Consider the following 13,616-nt stretch of genomic DNA (forward strand, 5'->3'; position numbering starts at 1 on the left):
TACTTCCTTTCTGGACCGGGCGCCAAATCCACATAGGCAGTAGGTAGGATAGCTGCTTCAAATATGGTACGCACGTGGGTGCAAGGGTATAATTACCAGGATCCGCAATGCAACAGAAAAGTTCTAGAAAAAAGAAGAAGAAAAAAGGGGGGGGGGGGGGGAGGGGCCAAGATCGGAGGACGCTATGTAGGTATGTATCGATGCCCTACTGTCGTATTATACTTACTCGGGGCGTGTATCACATAGGGCACGAAGGCCACAAGAATATTTGCAATTAATAACATTATTTTCCCTATCCTCTACGAAGTCCAGACGAAAGGGTGTAGCCTATAGGCTATCTATGCATATGTATTTCTACACATAGTACGGGGGTGCCTATGAAGCGAGAGTATACCTCTCTGTCTACATGTCGGTTGGCCGACGCCCGTTCGTCCCTTTGCCTCGCCCCTTATATCCATGGCATGATTAAATGCTGCCAAGACTCATGCACTAAATGATCCAAACCCGCCGTGATCACCGCCTTGATTAACCGTGGTGATGGTACCGTTAAGAAGTGGGCATTTACTGTTGTGTCATGACTTGGTTAGCACAAACCCGACGCCTATCTTGAGTGCCTATACACTGATGCGAAAGTGCTGGGGGAATAGGAAATGGAGACAGAAAGGGCTTCACGACTTCGCTTGCGCTAACCTAATTGCCCACGAGTATAGCCATGCCAAGGTGACAATGATGAACTTGGGCTCAGGCTGAGGGAGCTGATACTTTGTGCCTCCAAGAAACTTAGAAATATAGCTCTAGCACCGCTGGGCGCTATAGTAGTGTTTCAACACCAGCTTGTAGATTGGAAAGAAAAGACAACGTAACGAAAAGGTAGATATTTCATAAGTAACTCGGGCGACTAGGAACCGGACACAGGAATAGAAAGGATCATAAGGCGAGGATAACATGAGAGTGACACCAGTACCTTTTGTTTGTCTTGATATGTCCCACTTGCCCGCAGTTAGCGCATTTCCGGGTTGTGCCTCCTGACGCCTTATCGCCAGAGGCATCAGGAGATGCAGCGTTAATAGCGCTTGCATTCGCGCTCGCGCCCTTCTTCTTGCCCTTGCCTTGCTTTTCGCGCACTTGACGTCGATCTTGGTTCTTAAGTAGGCGTGACAATTCTTTCTCAACACTGTCTGGATGTCAGCACATGTAGTCTTGTGCACTCTGTCTCCAAGGCCAGAGACAAGGAGACAAGGAGACTAGAGGAAGGGGAAGGGGGGGCTTACAGCTTCACCTTGTCGCGGTTGTCATCGGCATCCGCAGTCGGGATGATGCTATAGACACTGCATGCGCTTGTTAACTCTTGGTTATGTTGATTGTATGTTGGCACAACGTCTAGACTCACTCTCTGTCTTTTTCGGTAAGGACGGCTCTCTGTTTCATGTAGTTGCGTATGACGAGAGGATCATCTAGCACGACAGTCTCTGTAACCATCTCACCCGCGCTATTCCTCTTCTTCCTCGTGATTTTCAATTTACGTTTGCCGCTGCGACTGGCCGCACTGAAACGACTGAACTGGCTTCTTCCATCATCTACAGGTGCAGGCGTGGCATCGGCGTGTCTCTGGTTGAAGCGATCGTCCTCGTTAGCTGTATCAAGAACATCGGAATCCTCGTGTGTAGTGTTTTCATTAAGCGTGGTTTTCTGTCGCTCCCAGATCTCCCGGATGGCGGCGTTGTACATGTCCTGTTGTTTCTTGACATTGTACGAATGTCCACCGTTGGCCTTGCGCTCGCGCTCAATGGCGTCTGCCGATGTAGCCAGCGGGCCTTGTACGGCATTGATGTAGCCACCCTTCATAGACGTTTTGATGAAACTGAAGCCTAAGCCATGACCCGTAGGGTCGCCCTCACCATGCAGGGCAACCATGGCCTTGCCCGCGCTCGCATCAAGAAAGTTCTTGGAGATTCGCCAGGGCGCCAACTGAACAACAAGGGGTTCGTCCACTCCGTCTTCGTTATCGTCTTTATCCTTGGGATCAAAGCCAGCATTTTCCATTAGCTGTTGACCGACTTGCATGGCTTCCACTAGGCATACATCCTCGGGCTTGATCATGGCACGAATAGCAGACTCGTCCATCATGGACTCGTTCTCCTTGAGATGCCAGGTCTTCGTCTCCTTGCTGTAATCAAGGAACTCCTTCAGCTTCTGCCTGTTTTGCGGGTCTTCTTTCTCGAACACGTGTGGCGTGATCTCCTTCAATGATACATCCTGTGTCTCTTTCTGCTTCATCATTCGGAATGCAACCATTTTCAATCTATTCTTTGATGTGTTGGTGACTTTCCTGGCATGAGGTCCAGGTATCTCCATCGAAGGGAAGGCTTGGCCCACAGTGTATACATGGTCGATGTTGCGTAGGAACCACCTTGGGCCCTCTGAGGCATTCGTGGTGTAGCCCAAAAGGAAATCATTTGGACGCGGCTCGTGCTTGAAAATTGGTGCACGGTACATCTCGTTGTGGAGAGTTGGGACAACCTCGCCAGGGTCAACAGTACCAAAAATACTGAATGGCGATCTGTCTTCGGGAAGTAGGGGGTGTGTCTCGCCAATATCAAGCTTGGGTATCTTTTCATCGTCGCCACGTTCTTTGCGGCGGTAGTAGTTAATGACACGGTTACCCATACCAAAGTTAGATAGCACGGTGGGGAACTGTTCGCTGTATTCGAAGAGTACAGCAGTGGAGTTATCATTTAGACTGAGATCTTTGGTAGTCTTGAATATCTCTTGCGTACTCCGCCCTTTGATGTCCTTTCTCCTGACCTTTCCGGGTTTTCTGACACCAATATTGTGTTTCACGATCCTGTCTATGTCGAACTTCTTGCGATGGAATTCCCAAGGTTGCCCCTCTAACTTGGTGCGATAGAAGGGGAACGTGAGTTTCAAAGCTGGCAAACTATGTTCAACACCGACACTCGATAGCGTGGCTCGGACTTTGTTCTTGTGATTGTTCTTCAAAGCGTCATACGCATCATCGTTGGAGATGTTGAAATGACGCATAACATCTCTCCGAAGCTGTCCACTCGCCATGCGCTTCGTCTTCTCTTCTAATTTCTGGCGTTTTGAAGGCCGTGCCGACTGTATGTCTTCCAGTAATAGATATGGATCACTAGGATCTAAGCGCACACGCTTGCTGGATCGCCGCGTAGCCTCCTCGAAATCATCAATGCCCCAGGTCTCGTAAGTTGATATGTCTGGAAGACCAGGTTCGTACTTTGGCCGTTTTGCCTTGGGTTGTGACTGAAGGAACTCTCGATCCCAGTCATCCATCTCCTCATCGACGCCATCGCCGTGTGAAGCAATAAGACGTTCTTTTGGCAGTAGCTGCTGATCGCCGAGAGAGCACCAGTCTTGACATATGGTCGAAATCTCGTCGAGGCTGAATCCCCCCACAAGTTCATCATCGTCTGATTCAGAAAAGTCATCCTCTGGATTAAGCAGAACCGCACCGCCAAAGCGGTTCGCCCAGTCGTCTGCGTCGTGATATGTGGTCCGTTGGTTGGCTATGGTTATAGCATTGTCGGGAATGCGGAAGAGCTTGGAACAATCGGCATCGAGTTCCAGTTCTAACTTGGTGGGCACGAATTCCGGAGGGTCCCTGTCCTTATTCGCCGGCTCCTTGTACTGAAACTCTGCGGGCCATTCGGGCAGCAGTTTATTGAAATGGAGGATCTTGTGTTCGGTGAAGTAGGGAAACTTCTCGCGTACCAGATCCTCAGCGCTCTGCAAAGGCTTCTGCATCCCTTCATCGGTCTGGCCAATCCATTTATCAATGGATACGCTGTATTGAGGGAAGTTGAGTCTCCAGCGCTCCTCGAAGCTCATGTTCTGCCAAGCCTCGTCTGTCACCTCGCGTGTCGCATCGTTCTCGTTCTTGGCCTCGTTCGCTGCCTCATCCTGCTCATCGGGGGGTACGTTGGCAGTCGGCTGTTTTTCGGACGCAGCATCAATAGCAGTTATATCCTCATCATTGGCTATAGCAATAGTAGTGGTCGCAGCGGTATCCTCCGGTGGAGGGGATGAGGGAAGATAGTCATTATCACCTTCGAGGCCGCCACCAAATAAATCATCGAGGTGATCAGTATCGTGGCTCGTGCCGTCATCTTCTGTCAGGCCGGGAACATGGGAGGCACCGGTGTCGGGGAGGGCATCAGTAGAACCGGCATCACTGGCAAGATCATCGTCGCTCAAATCCTCGAAATCGACGGCATCGTCGGCTTTGTCGGTTTGGTCAATGATCTTGTCGCCGAAGGTGTGTAGGTCGAGGCCGTTGGCCTGCGAGGTTCTGGGGTCGTCGTTGAACATCATCCTCATGTCCTCTTCATCCTTGCGCTCCTGCTCGGCCCAGTCGATGTCCTCAAAAGAGGAGGGGTTCTGGTCATCCATGGCTTCTTCCTTGATGGCAGGGCTCGTGGTGTCGGTAGTGTCTGCGATTTTGGGGGCGCTGGCGGCCTCGGCTGAAGGAAACTGCGGATGGTCATCCATAGTGAGCGGCACGCAGCTCGATCGAGCGGGGGTCCAGTAAAGTGTGATTAAGTCTAGTTATCGGAGTTCACGGGCGGTAACACTTTGAAAGCGCTGTCCGACGCTCTAGTGGCTCGCCTACACGAGGTTGTGAGATGGCGGCCGCATCGCCGGAGAAGCAAGGGGAGGGAAGGGGAGGGAAGAGGGCGATAGCTATCGGCAGCCGTGACGGCGTGGGGGATGGATGTGGTGGTGTTCGCCTGGATGGGCTGGAAGCCTGGGTTAGCGGCGACGAGGTTTGTTAAAACCCCATAGAATTGAGGAGTATGCGCGCAATCTACCAAGATGAAGGTGCCTTGACAGGCTCTCGAGAGGTAGTGCGCGATCAAACGTGTGATGTGGTGGGATATGGATGTTCGTTGAAATAAATGAGCACGTCGACTTTGAAGTCGCGAAGGAGAGTGCCAAGGACAGACAGGCCTTCCTCCCAGTGGAGGATTAGGTACTCGGTACCCTCGGTGCCAAGGTTCCTAATGGTGTGGGCCTGTCGGTCACGCTAAACCTTACCAGCACTAGCGTCGCTCAAGTCTGGCACCTGAGCAGGCCTGAGCACATGTGATTTTGTAGTGTTTGATGCCCTCAAAGCTAAATTAGATCTGCGGAGAGGTACCAATGATTATATCGTCTACTGTATAGTTGAACCCTGAAGCGTTAATTAGAGAAAAATATACTTGTACAGAGGCAAATTCTTCGCAGGTCCTATTTACTCGTGTACTAGGTAGGTAGTGGTACCCCAAAAGGTACCTAGTGGGTCTCCATTTCTCCATACGTCTAGGTACTGATAAAAGCGAGGGCTCACATGGGACAAGAAGTGAAAGAGAGAGGGGAAATACCAGAAGAAGCCCAAGAGCCAAACACCACCAACTCGTCTTGGACTTGCGAGATATAGGTAGCCACGACTTAAATCAGCCGACAGCTGTCTTGTTCGGCTAATACTTCAATGCTCAAGGTGGTGCAAGTGTGTACCCACGTTCAACACAATCGAAACCTCTGGCTTGAGCGCCAACACTGTCTGTTGAAGAAATGGCTATTGATTGACGCAGAAAAGAAATTTTGATATGAGCCTGCAGCGGTCCGTATATATAGTACAGTAGATGCTAATCCCCAATCGTCCAACTCCTCGTGTCAACCTACCTACTAGGGTAGGCTTGCTAGTGCGAAATCATCCATCTACAGCAGCATTGCACGATGCCGGTGTCTACTTCCACCACCTCTATTCTCTGCTTGTCCTCAAGATACTATGTCGCAAGTCGCAGCAACCTGGAGGAACCAGCGCCGCGCCATCGATGACATATATTTACGTGGGCAATTCATTAAGGTCCATACTATTCGGTTGTTGTTGTTGTTGTCGTCGTCGTTGTTGGCGTTGTTTAGGGAGGTTCCTAGCTTGAGAACTTGCGAGTAATCTTGGCAATAACTATGCAGGGAGTTAGTTGGCGTCTTCCCGTTATCAGAACAGATGGCGCAAAGCGCAAGGGTGACGCACTGTGTAAAGCAACGACGCTGAAGATGAAGACCAGAGACAAAACCAAGACGACGACGGGGTCAACCTTCAAGCCGGGGGATTCATCCGTGTAGAGTCCTAGAATCTGTCAACACTGTCGTTCCACCAAGTCTCCAATAAAGAACCCCTATTCCAAAGATTGCACATACTCAGCATGGTGCTGCTGCTGCCACCAGCGCCGGCGGCTCTTGTGCTACTGGGCCGCGCATTGGCGATCTTCTCCTTCTGGTCGGCGGCTGCTCGTCGTCGGATAGCAGTTCGAGCACCTCCAGGTGGCGCGGGGGATGAAGGGCGGCCGGTGCTCGCGCCCGTGGCGGCGGGCGAGTTGGCGGGTGAAGAGGCGCGGGGAGAAGACTAGATGGGTAGTATCTGTGTTAGATGGATATTTCATATCTGGTAGACGCGATAGCTGTATAGAATTGGTGAGATGGCACGGATTGAACGTGCAATGTGGGTGTGCAAAGGGGGTAAGCTGGCGACAGGAGAGCTCATGGTTTGCGCATTGGGGGCTTTAGGAGAACCCACCATTTTACTCAGGGGAATGAATGGAGACAAGAAATAAATTGGCCTGTTAAGATACACGCCTAAACGCGACGAGATCCGAGTAGTTGATGGCAAAGGAGAAGGGACAAGCTGAAGTCGCGTGGATTGGTATAGTATAGTGAGGTTTGAGATGGGGATTGGAGCTATCTCTGTGAATTAATTGACCCAGCGTTTTACCCTTCAAGCTGCGTGTCCATTAAGGCCACGATTAGGCTAGGCGCAGAGGGTCCACACCTCTTTGCCGCGGAAAAAGGATTTCGCCGAAGATGGGACAGCCGACATCCCCCTTTACTACATACATATTTAGTATATACATATCCATACTTACGTGACTATCGATAAGAGCGCCGGTGACGCAGGGCGGCGGATAGGTATTTGACCTCGGAGGACCCCGCTGCGTGCTACCTCACTGCGTACCTACCTAGGTATTACCGTAGTTATATACTAGGTACCTAAATCAAGATTAAAACATTCATCGTTTTTTATAGAGCCAAAGTGGGGGGGAAGGGTGTCCAGGGTGAACCGTTGGAGTCTCAACAGCTGGACCGGACAAAGACCATACCCTAGGTAGGTAGGTAGACAAGGCTAGGCATATACAAATATATACCTAGGTAATCACTACATTACAGTACAAGCAACACGAGTCATTGACCCCTTCTTCAAGGTTCCAGGTGTGTGTCACTTCAAGTTCCCGACTACATGGTGGTAGGTTACGGTAGGCAACTTCGTGTGCGAGGTACTTAGGTACATGCTGCTCCGGAGCTCTGGAGCTCGTGAGAGACACTTCTAGAGGCATTTCTAGAGACATTTCTAGAGGCACTTCTCTACGTTACGTACATACATTGCTTACATTCGTTTGCTCGTCTCATCTGGTGAGTCAGCGCCAGTAACAGAAGAGCCATCACAAGCACACTGACTTCCATGAGCAATATATAATAGACAAGGTTCTCTCCCGCCGACAGCCTTCAGCTTCTCTGGTCAACCCCTCTCACCCTCACCCTCACCCTCATTGCACAGTACATCCAGCGAGAGGGACCCCTAAGCTTTCCTATCCCCCGGCCAAACAACATGGACTTCAACTGGTCTTCCGACTACCCGGAAGGAGTCCTATCTTTCCTGGACACCGACCTCTACAAGTTGACCATGCAGAATGCTGTCTTTCAGCACTACCCTGACGTCCACGTGACCTATGCTTTCACCAACCGAACCCCCGAGAAGAAGTTCTCGAGAAAGGCCTTCACCTGGTTGTGTGAACAGATCTACAGTGCGTGTTTCACTCGTCCGACAACCCCTTTGGAATGCCTTGTGTTAACTATCTGCCATAAGAGCTTGGCCACATCTCTTTGAAAGATGAAGAGTTGCGCTTCCTCAAATCACATTGCACATACCTGACTGACGCCTACCTTGGCTTTCTCAGCGAGTTCCGCCTGTCGCCGCGAGAGCAGCTGAAGCCCATCTTCAACCCCATAGGAGACGACACCGGTGCCGACGATGTGATCGGAGACATCCACATTGAAATCAGCGGCAAGTGGGTAGACACCATTCTCTATGAGATCCCCCTCTTGGCCTTGACGTCCGAGGCCTATTTCAAGTTCATGGATACCGACTGGACCTACGACGGACAGGAGGAGAAAGCTTTCCAGAAAGGTTTGCGCATCTTAGAAGCAGGCTGCACACTGTCCGAATTTGGCACTCGAAGACGTAGGGACTACCACACTCAGGCATTGGTATTCCGGGGCTTGGTGAACGCGAGCAAGAAAGCTGCAGAGCAAGGCCTATCGGGAAAGTTGACGGGTACTAGCAATGTCCACCTTGCTATGCGATTCAACCTGGCACCCATTGGTACCGTGGCTCATGAATGGTTTATGGGTATCGCAGCTATTACGAATGACTATGAGAACGCTAATGAGGAGGCGCTGCGCCGCTGGGTAGCCTGTTTTGGCGAAGGCGTGCTGGGGATCGCCCTCACAGATACCTTTGGTACCCCCGCCTTCTTAAAATCATTCAGCAAACCCGTGAGACATCTTCCCGGGACGACAGGTGCGACTACGGACGCCACTAAGCCTCCACGGTCCTATGCGCAGATATTCACCGGTGTCCGTCAAGATTCAGGGGACCCTGCTGGCTTCGTGAAGTTGATGCACGAATTCTACGATAGCCAAGGCATCAAGGACAAGAAGACGATCGTCTTTTCCGACTCCCTCGATATCGAGAAGTGCATCGAGTACAAACGCGTCTCCGATGAGCAAGGCTTTCAATCAAGCTTTGGTGTCGGGACTTATTTAACAAACGACTTTACACAATTGTCGACAGGCAAGAAGTCCGTGCCACTCAACATCGTCATCAAGTTAAATTCTGCTGTTGGCAACCCTGCCGTCAAGATTAGCGACAACATTGGCAAGAATACAGGCGATTCGGCCAAAGTAGCCGAGGTGAAGAAGCTCTTGGGCTACGTGGAGAAGGAGTGGGAGGGAGGTGACGAGACGAAGAGATGGGGCACAGGCGAGAGTGCTACAAACACGTGAGGTGGGTGGCCCTGATGGTTTGCCTATCCCATTTTCCCATATCAACTACAACAAGTGCGCTCACTAGCTGTTGCTGGTAGAAGATGATTGATGCCCCCTGCTGCGACTATTAGGGCAATTTGAGGGCAGCGTGGACACTAATCTACGTCCCGTAAATGATATATTTGTACAGCTTGGAACATTACATTGTGACACCAAAATCTGTCAACTTGCTGGGCGTGCTGGGCGTGGAAACCTAGATTTCCTTGCCCTGAGACGGTTATCGAGTATTCATGGATTCTTAAAAAAAGTCGGATGTTTAATCAGCTAGATATTAGAATTGCAGTCTGAATCGCCTTGTTTCAGGCGACTTGTTTCCCGTGTTTCTTAGATAAACTGTTCCTTCTCAGCCCACTCTGACTTGTGGCATGATAGATTGCGTACTATTCAGCCTTCGACGTTGTGCTACGGATGATTCTGCGACATGAGGTTTAAGAGAGGATTGACAACACTTATACCGATATGAGATAAGATCCAGCCAATATGCTGGAGTTGGACATGTTTTCATTGCATTCTCTGGGAATCCTTTGACTGACTACACCGCGCCAGAAATTCATGGGACCAGCAGATCATTCTTATCATACCTACGTAGTGTAGGTAGTCTCCTATCATCATACAAGTCCATCCCTCTCGCTCCTTGGGCGCAGCCCACCGTGTCCCGACCTTACGCCGGATAGGCAATGACAATGGTATCATGCTCTGCGTGAGTTAAAAGCGTTACGGAGCTATGTTGTAGTCGGGACGGAGAAACCAGACGTATATTTCACCGCTTTATAGCTCGAGATAGCACATTAATTACCACGGACTGCTGTAGGCGAGTCTCGTTTAGCAGATGCTTGAGGCTCCGTTGGGATTACTTATGATAAACACTTCAGTCTTTTACACTCCCGCCATGGGAATGACGAAGGAAATTCGTAGACAGGTTCACCTATGATACGGTTGTACCGTATGAGATATATAGAGATACTGTAATGCTTAGCCACTTGACACAGCCACCGATAACCAATCAGATGCATCAGCGTAGCTGGCTAATCCGCTTTCATGACGATACCGATGGAGACCAGTTACTTTAGTAAGGTACAAGTCTCACCGGTAGTGTCGGTATGACTGACTTGCCAGCTCCTTTCTCTACCCTCTCTCCCGTGTGTAGTGCAGCAGTCCTGCTCTGTTGTTCGCTTTCACAGACATATTAGCTGTCATCTGTCTCATATATCATATGTATATATGCGACCGCCTTTGCTCTGGCCGCTGAGCCCTGGATAACGCCTTTTACGACAAGCTCTTGTCTATATTATCCGCCACATCAATACCGCTCGCAGCAGGCTCGCAGCTGATCGATGTTAGACACGCCGGGATAGGGCTCAGGTGTGAGATTGAAACCGAAGTGATAGAGTTAGGATCGCTTAGATATCTTGTTTATCATAATACCCAACCCCTGAACATCGCATCCGAGCACATCTCCCTCTACTAAGCATCTAGCAAGTCATCCCGATGGAGCAACCACCAGATCCGATTCAAAGCGAGCTGGAGAGTTTTAGGCAACAGTGGCGGGAAGAAGTCTCATCTCGAGCGAGAAGTCATGCAGAACCGTCATCGTCATCGACATCAACTCTACAAACCCGTGATCAGCAGTCGCTGCTAAGTGTCGGTTCATCATCAGCATCCAATAGGCTTCCCCGACGGCATGAGCCTCCCTCACATACCAAGGGGCCAGCATACTCTACTAAGCTTGGTCAATTAGATGAAGACGAGGATGACTATGTTCCAGCACCTGCATTTGACGTTGCCGGCCCATCGGTGGCTAAAGTAGCCAGCGGTCATACATTGGACAGCCATTTAAACGAAAAGCCCAAGGAGCCTGAAACCGCACTTGACTTCTACGAGCATGCCGCCGAAAGAGAGTCTACGGGTAAGCTCGGAGATAGCCTACAGCTGTATCGCAGGGCGTTCCGAATGGATGACAACGTTGACCGCAAATACCGGGATAAGCATTTTGCGAGCCGCTGGACGAAACCAGCTCAGAAACAGCCGACCAACCCGCCTGAAACAACCGTGGCAGTCCCTAACGCCACCCAGCCCTCGCGACAAGGCGACCGCGGCGCCGCCAGCGGTGATGCGGATGATGCCATTCCTTTGTCATTCCCAGATCTTATAGCCAGCTTTGCGGGATTGACTGTCGAGGGCGAGCCTCCCGAGTGCGAAGGGGTAGAGCCGCCCCCATGCCCCATCGCTACACTTCCAGATGAGATCCTAGTACACATTCTTCAGGATGTCGCAATAGCTGATGTGGGTGATTTTGTGCGACTCTCTCAAGTTTGCAAGCGACTTGCTTATCTTGTCATGGCCGAGGATCGGATATGGCGGCGCGTATGTCTGGGCTCCGAATTCGGGTTTGGCGGTATGCACCATCACTTCCAACGATCCATAAACTGGAAACCGGTGACACTATCTGACGCCGTCACCGACTTCGAATACGAAGACGATGAGGCGGACGGAGGAATTTACACGGTAGAAGACTTTCATCGCCGCCGTGAAGCTGAGGCGCACGCCACGACACTGGCACTCTACCGCGGCGTAAAAGGCTACGCGACTTGGCTGTCCATGTTTCGGCGGCGACCTCGTGTGCGCTTCAACGGGTGTTACATCAGCACGGTGAACTACATCCGGCCGGGGCAGAATTCCGGCCATACACTGACGTGGAACACGCCGGTGCACATCGTGACGTATTACCGCTATCTGCGCTTATTTCGAGATGGAACTGTCATAAGTCTGACGACCACCGACGAACCAGCGCACGTTGTGCACTATCTGACCCGCGATAACCTCCCCTCCTTACGCCGTGGAAATGATACATCGCATCAGAATCAGCAGCAGCACCACCTCCCCGCACCCGTAATGGCATCAGCCTTGAAAGGTCGCTGGCGACTCTCATCTCTGCGCGATCATCGAAATCAGTCCCACCAAGGAGGCGAAGGTGGCATCGGCAATATCTTAAGTACACAACGCAACGCGCCACCCAACATCATCGCCCCCAAGGCCACCCCAACCCAAAACAGTACAGAAACCCCAAGCCTATCACAAAGCGAAGGCGACTTGTATATAGAGACAGAGGGCGCGGTAGGCGCCAAATACACGTATAGATTAGACCTGTCATTACGCAGCGCGGGGCGGTCGACGCGCAACAACAAACTCGTGTGGCAAGGGTTTTGGAGCTATAACCGACTCACGGATGACTGGGCACAGTTTACATTGAAGAACGATAAGCCTTTCTTTTTCAGCCGGGTACGAAGCTACGGAGTCACCGGTGAGTAAATTTGAATTTTGACTGGTCTGCATTTAGATGAGCATAGACTGGGGATGAAGTGAGTGAGGTTAGACGACACCAGAAGAGAGGGGGTGAGAGGGAGAATAGCGAAGGAATCTGCTGTGAGGAATGGAGGGGAAGCGGTTTGAAGGGAATTACCGCGCCACTCGGTGGTCGGCGCCGTATGAATAGAAGGGCGATAGTATCTGCACCTTAGAATTAGAAGGTGTATACGAAGAGCTATTGATGGTCTAAGCCTTAAGCTTCTACTTTCTTGCCCTCGGACATCGCGTTCATCTCATATAGACTGTAGGGTAATTATTGCACCTCACCTAGCTGTTGTTTATGGGGTATCGGAGGTTGATCTGCATGTATCGCCACGGGGCTCAGTACCTGTATGCACAATGAGCATTCTTTGATCTCGTGGAATGTAAGTAAGTAAAAGCCCTGAATTACAATTCATCGGGAAGGCAAAGGCGTTACACACCAAGGCCGAGATTCCGGGAGTATTTCTCAAGGTATCGATTTCATCTCAACAATGCCATAACTGGGGCTTGCGACGAACGCTGATGAGGATGGGTGATCGTCAAAGTAGCACTCGCCCATATGACATGCGCGAGATATAGGCATGTTATTGCATAGTCCCGGAAAAAGTCTAGGCTACTGCTGCATCTAAAATTTAAATAGCCGGCTTAGATTCCTCACGAGTTCGCGCGGTGTAGTCAACCAAGCAGCAATGCACGATAGAATTCACCATCGTGGCGGTGATATTTGGCCGCTTGTCGCTCAGTAAAAGGTAATAGCCCCCCAACACACCCTAAACGATATTTTTATCATCTTGTATATCCAGATTAGTACCTAGTTGCGCCGGGTAGTCCTAGAAGTCGTGATTTTCAAACGGCCCTGCCATACAGTTAAGTTTATAGTCGAAAGATATGGCATGATATCGCATATCTGTCAGATATAAGCGATGGTATGTAGAATTCAGTGTATTGTTTATGTTGTTCGTGTTTTGTCTGTGTGATGCGTCTGCTGCGCAGAGATTTTACGAGGGCCCTTGTCTTCTTGACGTAGGTTTACCTTAAGGTCCCCGTTTACCCAATTTCCTAGTTTAAAATATAACCCTTTAAGAAGT

At 50.5% G+C, this 13,616-nt stretch overlaps 4 protein-coding genes across 4 annotated transcripts; 2 read left to right on the forward strand and 2 right to left on the reverse strand.

The window, feature by feature from the left end:
- Positions 1-242: 242 nt before the first annotated feature.
- F5B22DRAFT_632253 (uncharacterized protein) lies at positions 243-4,958 on the reverse strand. Its single transcript, XM_047976671.1, has 4 exons — positions 1,391-4,958; positions 1,272-1,328; positions 965-1,174; positions 243-564 (listed from the first exon to the last, which is right to left on the reverse strand). The coding sequence occupies exons 1-4, from the start codon at positions 4,525-4,527 to the stop codon at positions 483-485; spliced, it is 3,486 nt and encodes a 1,161-aa protein (XP_047824620.1). The 5' UTR covers positions 4,528-4,958; the 3' UTR covers positions 243-482.
- Positions 4,959-5,948: 990 nt separating this feature from the next.
- On the reverse strand, positions 5,949-7,421 carry F5B22DRAFT_640680 (Sec61beta family-domain-containing protein; the record flags this gene model as incomplete). The annotated part of the gene is made up of 4 exons (XM_047977876.1): positions 5,949-5,983; positions 6,053-6,148; positions 6,220-6,424; positions 7,398-7,421. 4 exons carry the CDS (start codon positions 7,419-7,421, stop codon positions 5,949-5,951), a joined length of 360 nt encoding a protein of 119 aa, XP_047824621.1.
- On the forward strand, positions 7,015-9,518 carry F5B22DRAFT_73100 (nicotinate phosphoribosyltransferase). The gene is made up of 5 exons (XM_047980518.1): positions 7,015-7,184; positions 7,278-7,485; positions 7,553-7,877; positions 7,940-9,155; positions 9,222-9,518. The coding sequence occupies exons 3-4, from the start codon at positions 7,682-7,684 to the stop codon at positions 9,136-9,138; spliced, it is 1,395 nt and encodes a 464-aa protein (XP_047824622.1). The 5' UTR covers positions 7,015-7,184; positions 7,278-7,485; positions 7,553-7,681; the 3' UTR covers positions 9,139-9,155; positions 9,222-9,518.
- A 725-nt stretch (positions 9,519-10,243) lies between these two features.
- F5B22DRAFT_73038 (uncharacterized protein) lies at positions 10,244-12,924 on the forward strand. The gene has a single exon (XM_047980517.1). It carries the CDS (start codon positions 10,669-10,671, stop codon positions 12,487-12,489), a length of 1,821 nt encoding a protein of 606 aa, XP_047824623.1. The 5' UTR covers positions 10,244-10,668; the 3' UTR covers positions 12,490-12,924.
- Positions 12,925-13,616: the final 692 nt, after the last annotated feature.

Source organism: Xylaria bambusicola (assembly GCF_022495145.1).
Source record: "Xylaria bambusicola strain CBS 139988 unplaced genomic scaffold F5B22scaffold_122, whole genome shotgun sequence".
Classification (NCBI taxonomy): Eukaryota; Fungi; Ascomycota; class Sordariomycetes; order Xylariales; family Xylariaceae; genus Xylaria; species Xylaria bambusicola.

What these genes read in the sequence shown, in the direction of transcription:
- F5B22DRAFT_632253 (XM_047976671.1), bottom strand. Translation starts at nt 4,527, where the DNA reads ATGGATGACCATCCGCAGTTTCCTTCAGCCGAGGCCGCCAGCGCCCCC. An exon ending in AACCGCGACAAGGTGAAGCT is followed by an intron (nt 1,175 to 1,271) that starts GTAAGCCCCCCC and finishes ACATCCAGACAG; the next exon opens with TGTTGAGAAAGAATTGTCAC. An exon ending in CATATCAAGACAAACAAAAG is followed by an intron (nt 565 to 964) that starts GTACTGGTGTCA and finishes ATGACACAACAG; the next exon opens with TAAATGCCCACTTCTTAACG.
- F5B22DRAFT_73100 (XM_047980518.1), top strand. Translation starts at nt 7,682, where the DNA reads ATGGACTTCAACTGGTCTTCCGACTACCCGGAAGGAGTCCTATCTTTC. An exon ending in GTTGTGTGAACAGATCTACA is followed by an intron (nt 7,878 to 7,939) that starts GTGCGTGTTTCA and finishes ATCTGCCATAAG; the next exon opens with AGCTTGGCCACATCTCTTTG.
- F5B22DRAFT_73038 (XM_047980517.1), top strand. Translation starts at nt 10,669, where the DNA reads ATGGAGCAACCACCAGATCCGATTCAAAGCGAGCTGGAGAGTTTTAGG.